The sequence below is a fragment of the Galleria mellonella genome, unplaced genomic scaffold, assembly GCF_026898425.1.
Source record: "Galleria mellonella isolate WM207_F2 unplaced genomic scaffold, CSIRO_AGI_GalMel_v1 utg117, whole genome shotgun sequence".
Classification (NCBI taxonomy): domain Eukaryota; kingdom Metazoa; phylum Arthropoda; class Insecta; order Lepidoptera; family Pyralidae; genus Galleria; species Galleria mellonella.
The window spans coordinates 8788677-8810033 of NW_026441980.1; the positions used below are offsets into that span (position 1 = coordinate 8788677).

Here is a 21357-nt window from a genome sequence, read left to right on the forward strand (position 1 = left end):
CTGTTATTGGAGGTAATTCAGGTGCTTCTGGAATAGGTACAACAATTTCGGGAACTGAAGGATATTCAGGTACGACGGTTTCCACAACAAAATTTACTTCCGGTTTAATAACAGGCAATATCGGAGCAGCAGGAATTTCTACAGGAACATTGAATTCGGGAACAGCGATAGGAACTCCCGGTAAAGGTAGTGGTGTTAATATAGGCGCTTCTGGAATGTGTACCGGTTTATCTTCTACTTTGGTGACGGAACCAACGGGAATCTTCGATATTTCAATTAGTTCATGATTTTCTTCTGATTGTTCTTCTGAAATTGCACTAACAGGTTGTACACATGGTACTTGAAAAGGTTTTTCCACAATAACTGGAAGTGGAAGTTTAGGAACTGTTAGTGGAGGTAATTCAGGTGCTTCTGGAATAGGTACAACAATTTCGGGAACTGAAGGATATTCAGGTACGACGGTTTCCACAACAAAATTTACTTCCGGTTTAATAACAGGCAATATCGGAGCAGCAGGAATTTCTACAGGAACATTGAATTCGGGAACAGCGATAGGAACTTCCGGTATAGGTAGTGGTGTTAATATAGGCGCTTCTGGAATGTGTACCGGTTTATCTTCTACTTTGGTGACGGAGGCAACGGGAATCTTCGATATTTCAATTAGTTCATGATTTTCTTCTGATTGTTCTTCTGAAATTGCACTAACAGGTTGTACACATGGTACTTGAAAAGGTTTTTCCACAATAACTGGAAGTGGAAGTTTAGGAACTGTTAGTGGAGGTAATTCAGGTGCTTCTGGAATAGGTACAACAATTTCGGGAACTGAAGAATATTCAGGTACAACGGGTTCCACAACAAAATTTACTTCTGGTTTAATAACAGGCAATATCGGAGCAGCAGGAATTGCTACAGGAACATTGAATTCGGGAACAGCAATAGGAACTTCAGGTAATGGTAGTGGTGTTAATATAGGCGCTTCTGGAATGTGTACCGGTTTATCTTCTACTTTGGTGACGGAACCAACGGGAATCTTCGATATTTCAATTAGTTCATGATTTTCTTCTGATTGTTCTTCTGAAATTGCACTAACAGGTTGTACACATGGTACTTGAAATGGTTTTTCCACAATAATTGGAAGTGGAAGTTTAGGAACTGTTAGTGCAGGTAATTCAGGTGCTTCTGGAATAGGTACAACAATTTCGGGAACTGAAGGGTATTCAGGTACGACGGGTTCCACAACAAAATTTACTTCCGGTTTAATAACAGGCAATATCGGAGCAGCAGGAATTGCTACAGGAACATTGAATTCGGGAACAGCAATAGGAACTTCAGGTAATGGTAGTGGTGTTAATATAGGCGCTTCTGGAATGTGTATCGGTTTATCTTCTACTTTGGTGACGGAGGCAACGGGAATCTTCAATATTTCAATTAGTTCATGATTTTTTTCTGATTGTTCTTCTGAAATTGTACTAACAGGTTGTACACATGGTACTTGAAAAGGTTTTTCCACAATAACTGGAAGTGGAAGTTTGGGAACTGTTAGTGGAGGTAATTCAGGTGCTTCTGGGATAGGTATAACAATTTCAGGAACTGAAGGGTATTCAGGCACGTCGGGCTCCACAACAAAATTTACTTCCGGTTTAATAACAGGCAATATCGGTGCAGTAGGAATTTCTACAGGTATATTATATTCTGGAACAACAATAGGCATTTCCGGTAAAGGTAAAGGTGTTAATATGGGGGCTTCCGGAATATGTATTGGTTTATCTTCTATTTTGATGACGGGTTCTTGAGCAATTTTGACAGAAGGAGGTGCACTATAAAATGGACTTGATGGTACTGCTACGGGCCTAATCTCTATTACTTCGTTCACATATGTGTCTAATTTATTATTTTCGTATAATTCATTATTTTCATGTAACTTTTTATTTTCATTTAACGTTGTCTCCACTATTTTTACAGGTTCCTCAATTACAATATGCTCCGGAACATGAGGTACAGGTAAAACAGGCACAAGTTGTGATTGGTTACAGTTAATCAGTGTTGGTGGTGGGATGATTGTTGGAGAGAGTAGAAATTGTGGTTTAAAAAATACATTAGTTCCCTTCTGAATGAAGTTAGTGATAAAAGGTAGACGTTCTGATGGGCCAGAAAATTCAATTATTTTATCAGTATCTTGTTTTCGCTTGGCGATGATTATTTCAGATGGTACCTCGTATCCTGGTGATGTTTTTGTTGGTACGAATGATTCTGCATATGATATCACAATACTTAATCCTAAAAGGAAAAGAAGTGACTCTATTTGTGCCTGAAAATAAAGATAAATCAGATTATTTAAAATATTTGTTCATATGTATAAAAATGGTTATAATATGTTACCTAACCAAATAATCAAAATAAAACCTAGTTCTTGAAGGTGGCTAATGACTGGGCGCTACGTAATGAGGATGGTTATTTTTGGATGGTTATATTCCATAGTCGTACGGCGTACACAGAAAAGGGTTTAGAGTAAAACGAAGAGCTATGAGAGGAGTTTTAAGGCGGATGTTTTCAGCACTGTGTAATCCATGATTCTAGACATCACCGGGATATACTATTCGTTCTTAGAGATGGTAAGAAGAAACAGGATTAAAAAGAATAAAGAAAATAATATGCAAGCAAAGGTGAAGGTGAATTAGGAGCCACTTGAGTTGTAAACGGAAGTGAGAAATATGGTAATAATTACGTAATCCAAATATAAACCTGACATAGATATTTTGAAGTCGTTTAAGTTTATTTAGTTAATTTTTAATGAGATCTAGATAGCAGCATAGTCAGCATAATCAAGCACAGGATGTAATAGGGCATGGGCAAGTGTAATTTTAGTTACTTAAAAAAATCCGCCTATTCTTTTTGTGAATATGTTGCGTGATGCTTTTACCAATTTTGAAACACATTTGTATAATTCTTACTGCAAACGTTGGATTTTACTCCTGTGTCAACGCATGTTAATTTTATTATTTATTTAAGTATTTGAAAGACCAACAATTTTTCCTACAATAATAGTAAATATAAATTATAAAAAGAAACAGATAACCAATAATAGGCCTTCCTGCATAGTTAAGGAATATAAATAAACGCATGAGATGGGCAACAGTAAAGGCAAGTATATATACATATTTTATTTATTTATTTATTCATTAGTACAAATATGTGTACATGGCGGACTTAATGCTAAAAGCATTCTCTCCCAGTCAACCATAGGGAAGTATCAGAATACTCGAATGCGGTACTACTAATTATTGACATACATACATACTAAAATTACATATATAAACGAATAAATATATACGAATAACAAATATACTTACACATATATGATATATACTATTTTATACACGAATTTGGGAATAATATAAAGCACTTACTGCTCGGATAAAGATAAAAAGCGAGCGTGAACGCTTTTTTTGAAAGATGGTTTAGTCGGTAGTCTCTTAATGGCATCAGGAAGCGCGTTCCAGAGTCGTGAAGAATGTAGGAGAAGAGTTTGAAGCGTAACCAGTACGGTGAGAGGGGAAAGATAATTGGAGAGTATTATTGGAACGAAGGTTATGTTCGTGAGTTTCAAAAAGATACTGTATGTACATATGTTTATAAAATAATATTAAAAAAAGAAAATTATATCATGCTTAAAAGCTAACATTAAAAATACATATATAACAAGGATACAAGAACAAAATTAGGCTTGTCATCACATATATGTTTAGAGGCAAAATAGGCTAATTCAATTTTTATATGAAAAATCCTCGACTCAAAATTCTTGTCGCCGTAGTCGTATTAGCATTAAATGGATGATCTATATGTGATAACACCAATAATTTATTGTAAATATTACAAGCTTACCACAGAAACGCCTTTTGTTGATAATTTGTAGAAACGACAGGCATGTGAAATGTAATGTCTAGATGATTTGTTAGGAATATTTATTGCTATTTTACTTAAGAATTCGGGACTTTCGACTACATTCGTTGTGATCTTTATCAAATAAGTAATATATGAAATTTCGCGTTCAGTACTCAACGATAATAAATGGAATTGTTTACATAATTGTAGATATATTGACGAACTATACCTAATTCCAAACGATAGCATACATATATTATGAATTTTTTTTAATATTTTCAATACGTAAAATGTAAATAATGATAAAAAGGTGTTATTAAAGAAAAAAAAAATTAAATTATTCTCTTACCATGTTGCTTGTCGAAGATGTATACAGGTGATTGATTGCGGATTATATTTTTTACAACAATATATAGTTCAATTTACTACTTAAAAAAAACTAGTTAATCTGGTAAAATCCATTAGAATGGTAACCAATAATGAACATACAATAATTGAAACACGTTCATGTAATTAAATAGGTTACCTATATCTTCATTGCATTTATTAAAATACCAGGCTCAGGTACGTAATAACAAATAATTAATTCATATCCGTACTTTACCGTCCGTTATCCGTTTACCAGAGGGAGACTTTGTACAAAAGTCGATTGCTTGGGTACCTCTGTCCCATTCGTGTTTCAACCGTGAAGCAGTTGTGTTTGCATAACTGTGTTTCGGTTTGAAGGGTGGGATATGGCGTGAATTTACTGGGTACAGAGGAATAACACCTGAGTCCTCAGGAATGGCAACGCATGGGGGTATCATGGGCGAAACAGTATACTCTATTATGTCCATGGTACTGCTCATGTCTATAGGCAACGGTTACTACTTTCCATCAGGTGGGCCGTCAGCTTGTTTGCCATTCTAAATTGTATAAAAAAAAAATCTTTTATTATAATATTTACTACATATTATTTCTGTCGTTGCAAAATGAAAGTGTCATATTATATTCATATTAGCTATTTTCTGTGTCACTCCTCTATATATCAAATTACAATGCATTAAAATCCATTCAATTGTTTGAGCGTAATTGAGTATTAAATATCCAAACATCTTTACAAACTTTTACATTTATAATATTATTAGAATAATTATATTTACTATTAAAAAGTCCTACGATGAACCTTATTTCACCTAAAGGAAGTGATTATATGATTAAACTTGGATTTTACATTCCAGTTCCTACAAAAGTCTGACAATATCTGAAAAAATAGACGCAAGAACATACTCCAGATTCCTTTGCTGTATGCATAACGAAAGGAGACTCATTGCATTTCGTGCATAGAGTGGAATATTTATGCCATAAGAGTAGAGATACAAAATGTAGGGTTATAGGATTAGTCATAATAGGTAGATATCATAACTATAAGCCTGGCAAGCGTGTCAACTATTGCCATTGGCAAAACCTTCCAAGGCTTATGTTCAGCAGTGGACGGTTAAGGCCTGATATGATGATGATGACCAAATTAGATACGGTTTTCAAATTGTATTCCTGAAGGTCCAACTTAAAATCTGATTTATATTGAATGCGCCATACAAAAGGAGTCTATTTCATTAGTTATTTTTTCTTATTATTGAAATCCACGCGTACAAAGTTGCGGGCAAAATGCTAGCACACGATAGCTACGAATGTAGGTTACAATTACGTTGGAAATTCAGTCACCAAAAATTCCAGTATATATTATATGACTATTAATTATAATGATGCATTGTATCGACCTGCATACACATTAATTTTCTAAGAGAGTAGAGAGAGAGAGAGGTAGAGAAAAGTAATAAATTTCCTTTGTGTACGAAGTATTCCTTTGTATGAAAAAATAATAATTGTTTTAATGAAACAATACATTATTTTACTAAAACAATTAAGTGTACCAAGAAAAATATGCAAGTAGGTACACAATAAAATCATTAGAATACTTCTAAACTCTCTACAAATATTTACATTGTAGGTGCTTTAATAATATGTAATGTAAAAAAGAATTAATCTTCTGATTTATCGTTCGCTTTTGTTTTTTACAAGTGAGAGATTATTTATTAATTATCTAGGTATTTTCCTTTTGTGCCATCATTTACATTTATAACATTCAAAAAATTGTTTCCGATCCATCAATATTGTTTATTGAAGTCACTTCAAGCAATATAATGGAAGAGAATTAGATGATTTTTTACCTTCTTCTATCAAGTTTTTATTTCAACTATTGTATTAGCAGAGATCTGTCTAGGCTGCATTGTTGTATTTAAGATTATTTTCTAGGTGAGGCCGGGGTCCTTAAAAAGGCGTATATGTACTTTCAGAGATGTCTTTGGGATTCTGGGTTGGGTATAGAGTTAAATACGCCCATGCTGAGCTGGTTTGTATTGATTACGATTTTTTTATGAAAACACAGTTTGATAATGGGTTACCAATGTTGTCATACTAACATTGTTTCTCACCCATAGATAGGTATTATCTGTAATCTATGTATATAGATTAATATTGCATTTAATATAAAATTGTTTCAAATTATTTTATTTATTTTGTCTCTGTTGAAATGAAATAGTTTATTCTTAATTCTTAAAAAGAAAAGAAAAAATTATTACTACAGAGTAATATTTTTTGTCGCTACCTAACACCTATATAATTTACTTTTATACTCAGCTTGTAACTAACATCTTGTATAGATAGGTACTTATACAGCAGAAAAGTATCTTATTCGTAATATTTAGTATAATAGTTATTGTGTGATATTTCATTAATTTTAATTTTAAGTCGAGAAACAGAGAATCTAGATCATATTTAATAGCTTCTTTAATAGTCACGTTTTCTTAAAATATTATTAACCACAAATAGGATATTGTACTCATATAATCATATTTTAATGTGTTTTGAATTATATTTACAATTAAAGATAGGTACATGAGGTTTTAGGATATAAGGACAGGAAAATATTTTAAACTTTAGTATTTTAGTTGAAGATATAAACAAAACTATTGAGGTAAGTGAACAAAATTTTCAATGGTATTTTATACTACTAAGAGTTGCAAACATGGAGAGTGGAATCTATCGCCTATATATCAAACTGAATGTAGTAATTTAAGACAATACTATTTTATAGTTTAATTTAATTATATAAATGCTATGTGAAAATCAAACAATAATTTGTTGACATTCTCTTTTAGTAATATAAAAATAGAAAAGGTATGTTTGTTTGTATTTTTTGTATATATACGTATGTATTTGCAGCAGAGTTAAAATGTATTTAATATTGTTAAATTATGTATGCATTAAGTACTGCTTAATATGGAACTTTTTTTTTATACAACGTAGAATGGCAAACAAGCTAATGGACCATCTGATGGAAAGTGGTAACCGTCGCCTATAAACATGTGTAGTATATTATGGACATAACAGAGTATACTGTTTTAACTATGATACCCCCCTTCCCCATGCGTTGCCATTCCTGAGGACTCAGGTCTTATTCCTCTGTACCCTGTAAATTCACTGCCATATCCCAAAGGTACTGTATGATATGTTAAGGAGTACGTAATTACTTATGTATTGATACAGTATTTTACAATCATCTTACATAAGGAAATAAGATTCCATAGTTAAACGATAGATAAATATTAATATAGTGTAAAATTTTGTCTTAATATTTATTATTAATTATAAATTTTAAAAACCATTTATAAATTTTAATACTACTGAAGATTATAATGACATTTCAAATGCCTGATTCCTTTCTGTTCTCTCAAAATCTCGGCTTATCAATTGATAGCAATCTTTATCAACTGAAACATTTTCTTCCTATTAGCACTAAAATCGTGCTCGTACAGTCTCTTATTCTTCCCATATTTGATTACAGTGATGTCTACTGCACAAACATGAACGTTTTGGTTTAGTAAATTGGATCATCTTTTCAATAATAGCATACGTTTTATTTTTACTCTTGGAAAGTATGAGTATATCTCTCTTTATCGCGCTCAGCTTAAATGGTTTTATATCCGATAGTGTAAAATTACATGCATGTTGTGTACTTTGCATTTCATCTTATTCGATCTAAACAATCCCGACTATCTTAAGTGTAAATTTCAATTTCATGGGGACATTGCCAATCATTATCTTCGTCCTTGCAGGAATCTTCTTTTTTACATACCTGCTCATTGTACAAGCTTCATTTCTATTTTTTTATTGTTCCAGCTAATTAATACTGGAATGCACCCTCGTTTGACATAACATCTGCCCTAAATAAACTCACTTTAAAAAATAAATAGCGCTCCTATTTCTAAAAATAAAGACTGATTTATAAACTTTATTTCCTTTTTTCTCACTTTTACTTTAAACTGAACCTTACTGGTTAATATGTTTGATTTACAGATCGTTTTATTTAATTTTCTAATGCAGTTAATTGTTTGTTATAATAATATTTTAGGTATTTATTTTATATTGAGTACTATCTTATATTTCTTCCATTTAGTAATGCACCATCTACTTATTTTTCGGTTTGTCCAATCATTGATTGGCAGCGAACAGGGTCCGATGTTAAATATGTCAATGTACATAGAATTTAACTGTGTATTAAAGTTTATATAAATAAATTTAATAAAACGACGGTTTATTTATTATTTTTCAGATGTTACTTTTAGTTTTATTATTAGCTGGAAGTGCTTTAGCTTTGCCTGCTGATCTACTCGTTCCAAAATTACCTGAAGTAATTTATGTTGCTCCTGAAGGATATTCAGACGTTGGTCTGTATTCTAATGTACCCGTAGTAGAAAATGATGACTCAAAGAATCATGAAGAGGAAGAAGACAAAGCAGAAACACCTAATATTCCAGAAGCACCTACGTTGCCGGTGCTAGAAAATACTATAGAGGATTCCGATAAATCTAAGGAATCAGAAGATCACAAAGACGATTCGGAACATAATGAAGAGGAATATAAAGGACCTGAAGAAGAGCTTGAAGAAAAAAAAGAGGAAGAACATCGTGAAGAGGAGCTTGAAAACGAAAATGATAAAATGCCTGCTCCTTCTAAACTGAACGTTTTTATGGAACCTATAGTTAAGATTTGGTCTTCACTACCATCTTTGCCTTTCTCTTTTCCGTCTTTACCTATTTCCTTCCCTGTCTCTTTCCCTAATATTCACTTACCATACCTACCATCAATTTTCTCCCAACCTGTAGTCGGCGGTAATACTGGCGCTGCCACCTATCGTCAAGTGTATATTCCTGTATTGTTGTAAACATTAACCAATAACATTTAGCAGCTATTGTAGTTACATTATTATTTAAGAAATGTTATATGTAACTAATTTTTTTTTGTAATATCATTAAATTTCTTTTTCATCAATTTGTAATTATATAATTTAAGTCTGGGGTTCTCAACCTTTTTCAGCCCGCGGCGCAGTTACAAATGTAGTATTTTGTCATGGGGTCCTAACCTAGATAGCTATTTGAAAAAGATAGTCGAAATAAATAGGTACCAACAATAATAGTAGTTAGGTTAGGTAGTTGGGAACAAAAATTAAAACATCTATAATATGAAATTGAGTTTTATTATTATAAAAAATTGAAACAGAAAACAACAAGAAAGACTTGAGAAAAACAAAATATCAACGGTTATCAAGCGCATAGATACTTTCGGCGAGTGAGTGACGCAACGCGTGCAACGTAAGTTACGTATGTTTACCGATGCGAGCGCTTAAAAAAGGTACCTGCGAATATTTGTGGTTTCAGATAATGATAGAGGATCGACTCACGGCGACCCTCTTTACTTTCAACGGCGCACCAGGGTGCCGCGGCGCACGCTTTGGGAACCTCGGATCTAACTCATAAAGTAACATGAATTACTACTCCCTTTAAGTAATTTATGTAAAGTTCTAGTCATGTAAAGCTGCGAACAATTAGGATTTTTATATTTATCATGGCGAGTTTTTTTCACGTCTTAATTAATAAAAAGCGTGTTTAAATGTATATCTATTATTTAATTGTTCAGTGCTAAAATAATATGGTAACGTATAATTTTAACAACGTATAAACAAGTATAATTTTCTTTCAACTTTTATAAAAATTAATATCAAACAAAAATTTTGTGGATCTTTAGTATCATGTAATTTGTACAGAAGAATAAAGGTTGTTCTTAAAAAAGTAGACATTATTATTTTTTGTTTATTATATTTTTAGTTTATTATAGCCCTTGTATAAAATATTGAAATCTAATATTATTTTCCAAAATTGTCACCAGACCATGGGGATAAAGTAGGCACAGAAAATGGTGCGTTGTGGTTCTGGGTAGGTACTTTAATGGGAGAATTTGTTGTCACTGGTTCTTGAAGATCATCAATATCATGCCAGTTAAATTTGTGGTTACCTCTAAATGGTTTTGGTTGTAAAGGCAGATGCCAATCAAGTGAAACAGTATGATGATATTGATTTTGAGGTATAACATGTTCTGTTTTGTGGAATGCGTGTGGCTGACTGGGATTAAAAGCATGTTTATGAGATGGGTTCGTGTTTCTTGAAGAAAGCAACGGCTTTGGTTGGTTGTAGCTTTCAGATAGGTCCATCCACTTTGGTGTAGATGGTGGTGGTGGCATATTTGCTGGTAAATGTTTGTTTATGATTTGGTTCCAGTTTTGAACGACGTGAGCTTTAGGAGTTGTCATTGGCTCTGATTGATTTTTAAATAAGTGTTCTGAAATATTGTGGAAGCTAGGCACTGTGGGTGTAGCCAAGTTTGTTGTAGATTTTTTGTTCATATATTTTCCCATGTCTTCATCTCTTATTTCTACTTGTGGTGGTTGATCTTCTCGACGTTGTTCAAAGTTGTAGTATGAATTCGAAGGTCTGTGTAGGTATCTACTACTATTTATATTGTTTACTTGGTTAGTATTTACTGGGATATAGCTATCCCCTTGTCGATAGTAGTTATCAGAAATGTCAGCCAATGCTGATGACACACACAATAGAATAATTGTAAGCGCTACCATTTTTTCTGACTCTGAAAAATATTAACGTATAAACAAATGTCATAATAGTAAATAAAACAGGAGATTAAAAAAAAAACTATTAATTAATAGCTTACCTTATAGCTGCTAAAGTAAACTAATGTAATTTTACAAAATGTGAAGCTATATAAATAGAGCAAAATTTGCCTAAAACAAGTAAAGTAAGATCATTAACTTAATTATGATGATCATCATAATTACAATGTAATAATAATTAGATTAACATATTCTACAAAAAGGAATAGTTAAACATACAAAAAAAGTCTTGTTAACAAGTTTTATTTTCACCAATATATCTAAACAATATTAGTCAACATAATACATACATCGAATATACATTAAATCATAAATAGTGAAGACAATTACATTGTTAACTATATTATTATAATCATAAATTAATACCCATTTGATTGATAGTCACTGCAACAAGCTGACATTAAGACATTGTTACTGCAATGTCGAATAATAGCAAATTATTAGCAGTGACATATATCACACACCTAGCACATGAACATTATGAAGTGGCTATAAACTTTTCTGAAATTTTTTTAGGTAAATAGATCGGTAAAACTACACATAAGTTATTTGTAAATAAAGAGTAAAATTAGTAGTTGGCAGTATATTTATATTTTGAATTGTTATGAATTTTATGACTTATGTCCTTTTAATACAAACTTAGCTATATTATACATTTAAATGAGATTTTTTTAAAATACTTAGAATATTAATATAATAGATAAGTTTTATCAAGCGACCAAAGTTTACTAAACTCATAATTATTATGCTTATTAGTGCATTAACAAAGAACATTATCATCCGTGATTTCAGTCATTCATTGTCCACTACTAAATACAGGCCTTCTCCGCAAACTACCATATGCAAAACATAAAACCATACACAATACAAGATTATATCTTGCGAAATATATTTATTTTTGGTATTGAAGCACGTACAACACACAAGACTTTTAACTTTGTTCTGGCTTTCATAAAATACTTTATTTGTATAAGACTCATCGCGAAAAATGTTCCTAACGACTTACTTACAAATATGGTGCATGTAAGTAGGCGAAAATACGATCTTCTTCTAAAAAGGTAAAAGTATACATAATAAGTTCATTAACCTTATATTTTAAATGTAACATCAATGATAACTTATACGTTTTAAAAGTTTGAAAGAGCAAACGTTCTATTCTGATTTTGTAAATTTTTGGCTATGAATTGTATTTAAAATTTACTTATAGAAATAAAATTACACTGTTAATTAGATAGCTATACAGTACAATGGCACTGAGATTAATTAATTCATTCAATATATTTAAACTTAACGATATACATAAATAATGTACCTAAATGTTAATGATATGAATAGGTAACGTATTAAAAGTATCTTTCTTCTTTGCGAATACGCTAAACAAATGACATAGACTTATAATAAAGTAAATGGCTAAGAATTCGCATCGTTCGAGTGGATCGATCGTTATGTCTCCTATAAAAACAGTTCTCGTGAACTAGCAATACTGATTAATAAATTATTAGGTAACTTCAATTTTAACATGCTGTAATTAATCACTCTACATACATTTTGTATCAATCTATTGGCCGTGGATCGTAAGGAGTAGCGTCGTGTCCGACGTATCTATTATTTTTGCGGATTTGAAAACCTTCGCCGGGAGAAGTATTGTAATATATAACTCGGCGAATACCAAACGGATCGATGTAACCGAAGCTTCCTGTTCTATCATTGGAGCTTCCAGTTTCTTCTTCGTGATACTGTTTAGGCAAGTAATATCTGAAGCCGTTTTGTCTGAAAGCGATTCCATCATATTGAGGGAATTGAGGTGTATATCCATCGCCAAGTCTAAGTTTGGGTCGTTGTCTTCTTAGCCAGTCATCAGCATGTCTATATGAGTTGGGATTAAAAACATCGAATCGTCTATATGGTGTGCTGTCACTTGCATAATAACCATCATCAATTGTGTTGGTATTCGATGAATCGTAATCGTAAGGATTCGAAGATGGTGATGCATCTGCTGCTGTAATTGGTGGAACTGTAGGTCTAAAGTTGAATGGAGTAGAAGATGTATCAATTGAATTAGGAGATACATCAACGTGGGGTATTGGTGTGGAGCTTGGATAAAGCGGAGGTGGAGGAGTGACTGCCACTTCAGAGGGAAATGAGTGGGGTGGTGTTAAGGTAGATGAAGGTTGTAACGGTACTGGTGTAGTAGAACTGACACGTGGCGAGCCACGTGCTCGATTCAAAGGAGACGCTGGTGTTACTCCATAACCAGAATCTGTAGGAGCTGTCTTGGCGATTTTCAATGATTCCTGGAATGTAAAGTTTAGTTATTTCATTATATATATTTATTCGATTATTACTGATTTTCAATTAATTAAATTGCATTTGTTACTGTTCGAAATATTGTTTAAATTTTTATAAATTTTATTTAAAATAAAAGAAAAAAAATATTATAGTACTAGAAAATTATTTAATAATTTTCTGTTTGCAATTGACTAAATATTCTTATATTAAAATGAAAGAGAGGCTAATCAAGATAAAATATATTATGATCTCCAATCGTCTGTTTGGTTGTTGCAGTGATTTTATGTTTGTGTACGAATAGAAAACACAATCAACACATCACTCTGTTGTACTTTTCAATATGTGCACTAAATTGGTTTTATATTAGCTGTAAAAAATTTGGGCGTTTTCTTCTATTAGTAGAAGAAAAGCCCTAACTATTAACTGTTTTATTGAAATATTTAGAAAAGGAAATGTTTTTTATTCCTTTGCAGATAAAACTTTTTGACTTTAAATAACAGAACATTAACTTATAAACAATCCAATCGATTTCTGTGGCAGAGCGGTAAGCGTGTTATTCATATTTTTTTCGTCAATAAGGTACGCATATGATTCATGGTTGCGTGTTGAGTATAGTTTAAGTGTATTCTAAAAGGTAAAATAGTAAATAACTTACTCCTATTGGTCGATTTTGACCAACGTAAACTGTTTTAGATTTATAAATCCGATAGCCTTCGTGATCTGCTATATAGTCCTGGAGGCGTAGGTAGCCATCTGCGCCCACCCAACCCGTCGTACCTGTAATGTGAATAGAGCGAATAACTAGAAAGTTACGTAATTTTGATTAATTTGGTAAACATCCGCTGACTTAATTGAATATAAATTATAATTTATTGTTAAGTTCGTTAGTTAAAAGAAATTGATATTAAGAAGTAATTAACGATATTATATGTTTATCTAACTTTTCCATAGTTCTATGCACGTGGGTGCTGCTTGCTATTATTTATCCTTAATAATACAAACGCAACAATAACTGGTTCCTTTGTATGTGTAGTTTCAATAGTGAAAAGGTATCTAAGTATTTTTATAATGAAACTATTATACCTATTTTCATAGAAATTGGTAGAAACTTCGAAACTTAAAGGGACATCTGGTGTAAATACATACTTAAGCGATGATTACCATTTTCTATCCAGTTGGCCCTACACTTGTTTACTAATTATAATAATAAAAAAAAAAGTACTTTTGTAAATAAGCCGATGTCTCTCTTGACTGATGATACTCGTAAAATGAATATTAACATTTAGAAGTTAATATTTATAGGCCATAGCACTTATGCATTCCAACTTCTATGTTCCATCTTCTACAGTTATTTCACTGCCATATCCCAATCTTTAAACCGAAATACGAGTATATCTATACCGGCATAGCAGCTTGGCAGCATGAATAAGAATGAAACATGTGCCCAGATTTTAATTACTATTTAAATACAAAGAGCAAAAATAAAAGCCGGGTAGGAATAATGAATATTACGTACCAACGACAGAGCCATCCTTGAGTCTTCTCTCTTTTCTATACTGTCCATTGTGAGTCTGGTAGAGAAAGTAGCGTTCGTCATCCTCGTCTGTTTGTATGTGGAATTGGTCGGGATCTTGTTGCGGGCTGTAACCATCTAACGCAGCCAAGGCCCCGCATACCCATACCTGGAAGCGATAGAATAGTAAAATGTATTAAAATTAGTAGCATAATGAAATTTATATTTTTTAGATATATTAATTAGCTTTTTCCCGCTTCGTAGATGTGGATTTCAGAAGTAAAGACACCAATTAAATAGATCACTTCTAGATGACACATCAAGATAAAACAATTTCAAGTTAGGCCTTTATAGATACAACCGTGAAAATCGCAACTAATTCAGTGCAATAGTTTTTGCGAGATACCGGAACAAATATGGTCTAGTTGCAATTTTGTTATATTAGTAAGATTATTCAGTTTTTGTTCTTCTATTGTAAAGCTACTTTTAATATTCTATTCTGGTAGGTAACATATTTCAATTATAATAACTGGTTTTACACCTAGATAACAGCGTATATATAAAGATTTGTCAATCTATGACGACATATATGAATATAAGTAAAAATTATATTCCCGGGGTAAAGAAGTATTTTAATATTTATTATTATAATAAATCAAACAGAAAAATAATGATAAGTACTACTATGCCATTGTAAATATAAGTAATATGTAAAATAATAAATAAAGAAACATTTTATCCTAAAATAAAAGTAACATATCGTTTCGACCCGAAAAGAATATGTATCTCTATAATACCAAATATCATATTCCAATACGAATAAAATCTATTACCTATATACCTTATATCAAAGGTTTGCTGATAATTTGTACCTGTTTAGTTTAGTAATATAGCAAAGAATAGCTAGCTAATAGTACTATGAGTATGTGTAATAGTAGATTTAGACAAGGTTTGAAGTAGTCGATTAGTACACTCTACTCTTTAGAATCATAAATTGCTAGGAGTGTGGGAGTAAGGATTGTTTATAACAACTATGTATTAGTAGTAGTGTCAAGGACTACCTCAATTAAATGACTTATTGTTAATGTGCACTCGGTCTTACACTGATTGCATAGCTATTAATCGTAATTGATCTTCTGCAGAATCATATGTAATACAAGTACCTAAAATTTGTTTTGCAAAATGGAAAAAAAAACACTAACGTCAATCATAAATACATACACTGATGATTACAAGATATTTTGTAAATAGAATAGAATAAGAATAAATTAATGTATAAATGTAGGACGTCTTCATAGGTAAATTTTACTACGCAACAAAACGGTAGCTTTAATTATCACAATGTTTTCTTTATCGAGTTAGTTAATATGGTTCAAATATAAGTCGCCATCACAGTTATACAGTGTTGGCAATAATTATTTCATTCATAGTTGACAACTACGGGAGAAAATGGTATCAATTAAAAAAAAATGTCCATAATTGACAGCAATACGTAATATAATCATTAATAAAAAAATTGACAATGATTTTTTTTTTAATTTTGACCAAATTTTAAAGTACCTAACAGTGAATTTAATAATGTCGATAAAAACTTATTAATTAATTACGTGGTTGAGACATCGTTATTATTCTGGCATACATTGTTTTTATTGAGATGTCAGTGTCTCGATGTGCAGTATCCGTAAAATCGGGCAGTCGGTTGTGAGAAACAATGGATTTGCCACGAATTAGAGACGGATTCAGTAATTTGCTGAACAATAGATGCCAACCGAGCCCTGAAGGCCGGGATGTAGCAACAAAAACTTACAAGCCTGTTAATATGTAAGAAATACAAGGAAAGTCAACAAAACTACCTATGTGACACAGGGTTTAAATAATAGTCATTCTGTTACGCTAATTTTAAATGGTGTAATTTATTATTTACGGAGAGGTGCCACAAGACGTGTAGTTTTTTGTATTTCAATATGTTTACTCTAAATTTATTTATGCATTACTAGATTTTTGCCCACTATTTCATACGCATGAATTTTAGAAACGGGAAAATCAATTAGATCACTGCTAGATAGTGTATTTATAACGTATGGCATATCAACATAAAACGTATACCAGATTTTTAAGTTAGACCTTCACTAACATAACAACGAAAACCGCATTTAATTCGGTGCAGTAATTTTTGTGTGGTACCGGACAGTACAGATAGACAGACAAAATTATTAAACAATATTATTTTGGCATCCATTGAAACCTTTAGAAACCTTCCCATTTTTTTTAATATTTGTCATGTACAGACATTGTTTAGTTAAATTTTTATTATATTTTGATCATTTGATTATATTTTTACATTGAAAATTTATTTTTATGTGGCACAATATATAAGTAGATAGTTACTAGTTATGTAAGTAAATCACTAAGTATAATGTTATCACTAAGTATAAAGCATTTTTGCAAGGAAAAATATGTGTATTCATGGTCTATAATTTGGTGCAAAAATGCGACCATTTCAAACTTTTTTTTTTAATTTAGGATTAAATATTTATTTTTAATTTGGGAAAAAATATTAGGAAAAAATCTTAGTTTGCTTTTAGTCTTGAAGTATCAAAGAGGAAAGTGTGCACTTAGAATAAAAATGGTCGAATGACATAGTGCGAATAGCGGGGAAGCAGTGAATGAAGCTATCATAGGACTTTTACAAGTGGGGTGACAAAAAGCAGCTGCTGCTGATTGTTGAGTCTATACTTAGCAGATAGAACAAGAAACTAAAAAAGGGTGCGCTACTTGTAGAAATTTAGTGCATGATTTTCTCGAAATTTCTACAGATTTTAAATGCGAATGATTGACATCAGCTAATAGAATAGCATAGGAAGTAAATAAAAACAGAATATAATTTATTATTACTTCAACCTTAGTCATGGTAGACTCATGGAATAATAATTATTAAAAGGTCTACAGTAAACTGCCGTCACCTCGGGAGCATACGTGGGTAGACCACAAAGGACCTACGCGGAAACATTCTCACGCATGTGAGATTAGACACAGTGAACATAAAAAAACTAAGTCCAAATGTTTCTAGTCATTTGAACGTTGCGAAAACTCACTTCCGCGACTAAAATAATGTTTATTTTTTCTCGAGGAAATTCAGACTGTGCGGATTTCAAAATCACGTCTGACTAATTGCGATGAAGTACTTACCTACATGCCGATGGTACATCCTTTTGTTTTGTTGTTACAACGCGCGTCATTTTTGGTTTAACGAGATTTCAATAGAATTTGATTAGTTAAGCTGTTCACGCAGAATATCAGTCACGACGCTTTGGTGTTTTATTGAATGAGGTAATATCATATTTTCGTCCCTATGTCAGTCACAATTATAAAATCATAAAAAGTCAGATGTGCTGATGTGTGGCTGTCGTTATTTTTAATTTAATATAGCCGCAGCTCGTGACTCTGCTTGCGAGATTATAGATGTAATATATTCTAAATGCAAATCCGAAAAAAAACCGTATACCACATGCTTTTATTTCTGATTTTCATTCTCTTTGTTTTAATTGTCTCTTACGATATTCTAAGAACAAAAAGGAGCGGTGTTCATCAGGCAAAGATTGACAAAGAATATATTTTATAACTGTATTAAATTTTGGCGACCTTCGTAGTACAGTAGTGGGCACGTTGCTTTGTTAAATGAGATCTCGGGTTCCATTAACGGTAGGGTCAATTTGGGAAACAAACTTTTCTGTATTTATCTTTTTCATTAATAGTGCTCATGTCGTGTAAAAGTTGTGGTATGTGTTATTATTCTGCCTGGTTTATATAGAATACTCTAGTTTGAAGATGAAGCGTTGGTGTGATTCTATGATGCTTATTACAAGAAAGAAATCTATTTAGTCATTAAAATGTGATTAAGTAGAAGACATCTGGGTATATATATTGTTATGTTATGTTTACGTTTTTAAATTTTAAAATTTAGTATGATTTTTATAAGTGGGTATGTTTTGTAAAGGAATTTCTCTAAAACTATACACACACTTCGTTCTAATTCGTAATACACTCATGCAGTATTCGCATCTATATGAAATATTGGTCCCATAATATGAGATCTAAACCTCAATAAAATATATATTTTACTACTAATCTATCACTATAGATGATTTTATAGTATTTATTTGCTCTATTTTATGTTACTATAATAGTCTGACATATATTTATGTGTTATGTTACACACGCATCTAATGTAGGTATCTACGTACTATGAATATGATATTAATGGTTTCAATTATAATGGACACATTTGCAATGCTTATGGCAATATTAATTATTTATTATTGATAGGAAAATTAAACAAAGCCCTCATTAGCATTGGTGATTATGATAAAATACTTATATTGACATTTACATTAGCCAATAGAAGGGCCATGTGTATTTTATATCAGTAAGTTCTCAATTTCACAATATGTAGTACGTAGGTATTAATAGATAGTGAGCGTATTCTGAATAATATTTTTAATATATATAATACTTTATATGATGTTAATGATGGAAGGATATTAGGAGAATAAGTAAATAAAAATATTTAGTAAATAAAATTTAAGAATTAGGTGCCTTTGTTTTTAATATTAAGCGTGTTTTTAGTATATTATATGTATAAAATGGATGGATGGCAATATAGACAATGATAGCAAAACATGATATGTACTCGTATATCTTACAAATAAACAGATAATAGAAGATAAAAAAAGTCAATCAGAAAAATGTAAAAAGTAGTAACCGATTAATATATTCTCTTTATATATATATTCTTTATTGCACTTGTAAGTTACATATAAAATAATCTATTTATAAATGTTGTGAGCAAGGGTGGACTTATCTCTGACAGAGATCTCTTCCAGTCAACCCAGTACAGTAAGAAAGCATTTCGTTAGCGGACAGCTGAAGTGCTACAACTATTAATACATAAACAAATATACAGTTAAATAAAATATTAAAATATATAATAAAATATTACATAAATACATACACTATAAATATATACAATACCTACCTACTTATATAGTATATGTTAAAATAAATTAATATACTACATACATTAGAAATTTCGTTTAATGATTTTAAGATTTGAGAGTTCAATTAGAAAAATACAAAAAAAAAATATATATATTACTCAAGGGAAAGAAAATGTGATTTTAACCTCTTCTTGAAAGACATACATATATGTAAAAAAAACTGTTTGTAAAAAATATTCCTCTACGAAATAGGCATTAAAGACCAATTACTTTACTTAAAAGGGATATTTTTATAATACCTAAATAAAGTTGTTCTGACAGGAAATACAAAAATGGCTCAATGGTTTACTCATAAAATGGGTGACGATGAATAACGTTTACAAAAACAAATAAAAAACTGTGTAAAAACGTATTTTGTTAGAAAAACGCCGGACAATCTGACAGTCATATTAATTTAATGAACAGCTAACGTACATTGTTAATTCGTAGTTGTTACTTAATTAGTTATAGTATACATCTTCTTACACAATGAACAAGAATTTAAAATGACGCCATATACCTACCTAACTTCTGTGCAATAATGAATTTTAATTAAATTTTATAATATTGAAATAAGCATTTCGTATTACAAGTATTTATTTAATTGATTCTATTTTTAAGTAGAATAAAAAATAAGTTCGGTATTCTTATAGGTAAATAAAATATTTTAATTTTATTAATTTTTTATATGAGTATGTAATATCTTAGTTTAATTGTGATCAGAATTAATGAAGATTTTTACTTTTACACAATTGAAATGTTTTTTTGGTAAATGGTTATGTGATAATTATATATTTCATGTGGTGATAATGAAAGAGTAATGACTTAAGTGACTAAGATGCTTCACAATTGTCAATATCTTTATCATCGCCTCAGATCATCATATTATATATTTAATATACCTAATTGCATATGTACTTACAAAATTGAACTGCAATACTTGCTGTAAGTACTAAAGCTAGTAAAAGACTTTCTATTTTTTTCCGGAAGAAAGCAGATGCTAGTCGTACATTGTCTTTGCGTATATCTTTAGCAATAATATTCTTATAAAATATAAAGGATGTTAGGCGATGTCGTTTAGATACCCTTATGAGATCTATACCAAAATAGGAAATTGTAGACGTTCTAGTTTTAGAGTTCATTGACTTGTCGCTAGATGAATCTTACATAGGTATTTGCACTGCTGCGATGTTTTTAACTTTATTGACTGGTTTTTTTTTTTATAAATATTGACTTTTATTAGGAACTGTTGTCTTCAATTTCCATAGAAATTTTGGTAATTTCTTTAATAACGCTAATTCTAGTCTCTATTGCAATAATTATAAATGTTTATAAATTAAAACGGTTAATAAACACTTGGGTATTATTAGATTGTATAGTTTTATGATTGTTTTTATTTTTGTAGAATGCTGCCTTGTTTAATTAGTTAAATACAATATAATCATCAAATACAAATTATATAATGATGTCAATTAAATTTTTTAAGGAATTTACTGTAATTTTATTTTAATTTGTCTAATTACATTTTATACTCGTTAGTAAATTATATGTTGATTTAGATTATAGGTAGA

The 21357-nt window shown here is 31.0% G+C and overlaps 3 protein-coding genes across 3 annotated transcripts in view; 1 reads left to right on the forward strand and 2 right to left on the reverse strand.

Moving 5' to 3' along the window:
- The first annotated feature begins 6798 nt into the window (after positions 1-6798).
- Positions 6799-9853, forward strand: LOC116413567 (daf-12-interacting protein 1-like). Its single transcript, XM_031913484.2, has 2 exons — positions 6799-6898; positions 8537-9853. The coding sequence occupies exon 2, from the start codon at positions 8537-8539 to the stop codon at positions 9146-9148; it is 612 nt and encodes a 203-aa protein (XP_031769344.2). The 5' UTR covers positions 6799-6898; the 3' UTR covers positions 9149-9853.
- Positions 9854-10055: 202 nt separating this feature from the next.
- On the reverse strand, positions 10056-11054 carry LOC116413566 (uncharacterized). The gene has a single exon (XM_052896675.1). It carries the CDS (start codon positions 10892-10894, stop codon positions 10127-10129), a length of 768 nt encoding a protein of 255 aa, XP_052752635.1. The 5' UTR covers positions 10895-11054; the 3' UTR covers positions 10056-10126.
- Positions 11055-11175: 121 nt separating this feature from the next.
- The window catches only part of LOC113511736 (uncharacterized), a 49565-nt gene continuing 39383 nt past the window's right edge, over positions 11176-21357 (reverse strand). Inside the window, exons 3-5 of the mRNA XM_052896669.1 lie at positions 14754-14919; positions 13893-14014; positions 11176-13242 (exon numbers count right to left, since the gene is read on the reverse strand). Coding sequence (XP_052752629.1) covers positions 12502-13242; positions 13893-14014; positions 14754-14919 — 1029 coding nt within the window. The 3' untranslated portion in view covers positions 11176-12501. The remainder of the gene's footprint in view (positions 13243-13892; positions 14015-14753; positions 14920-21357) is intronic.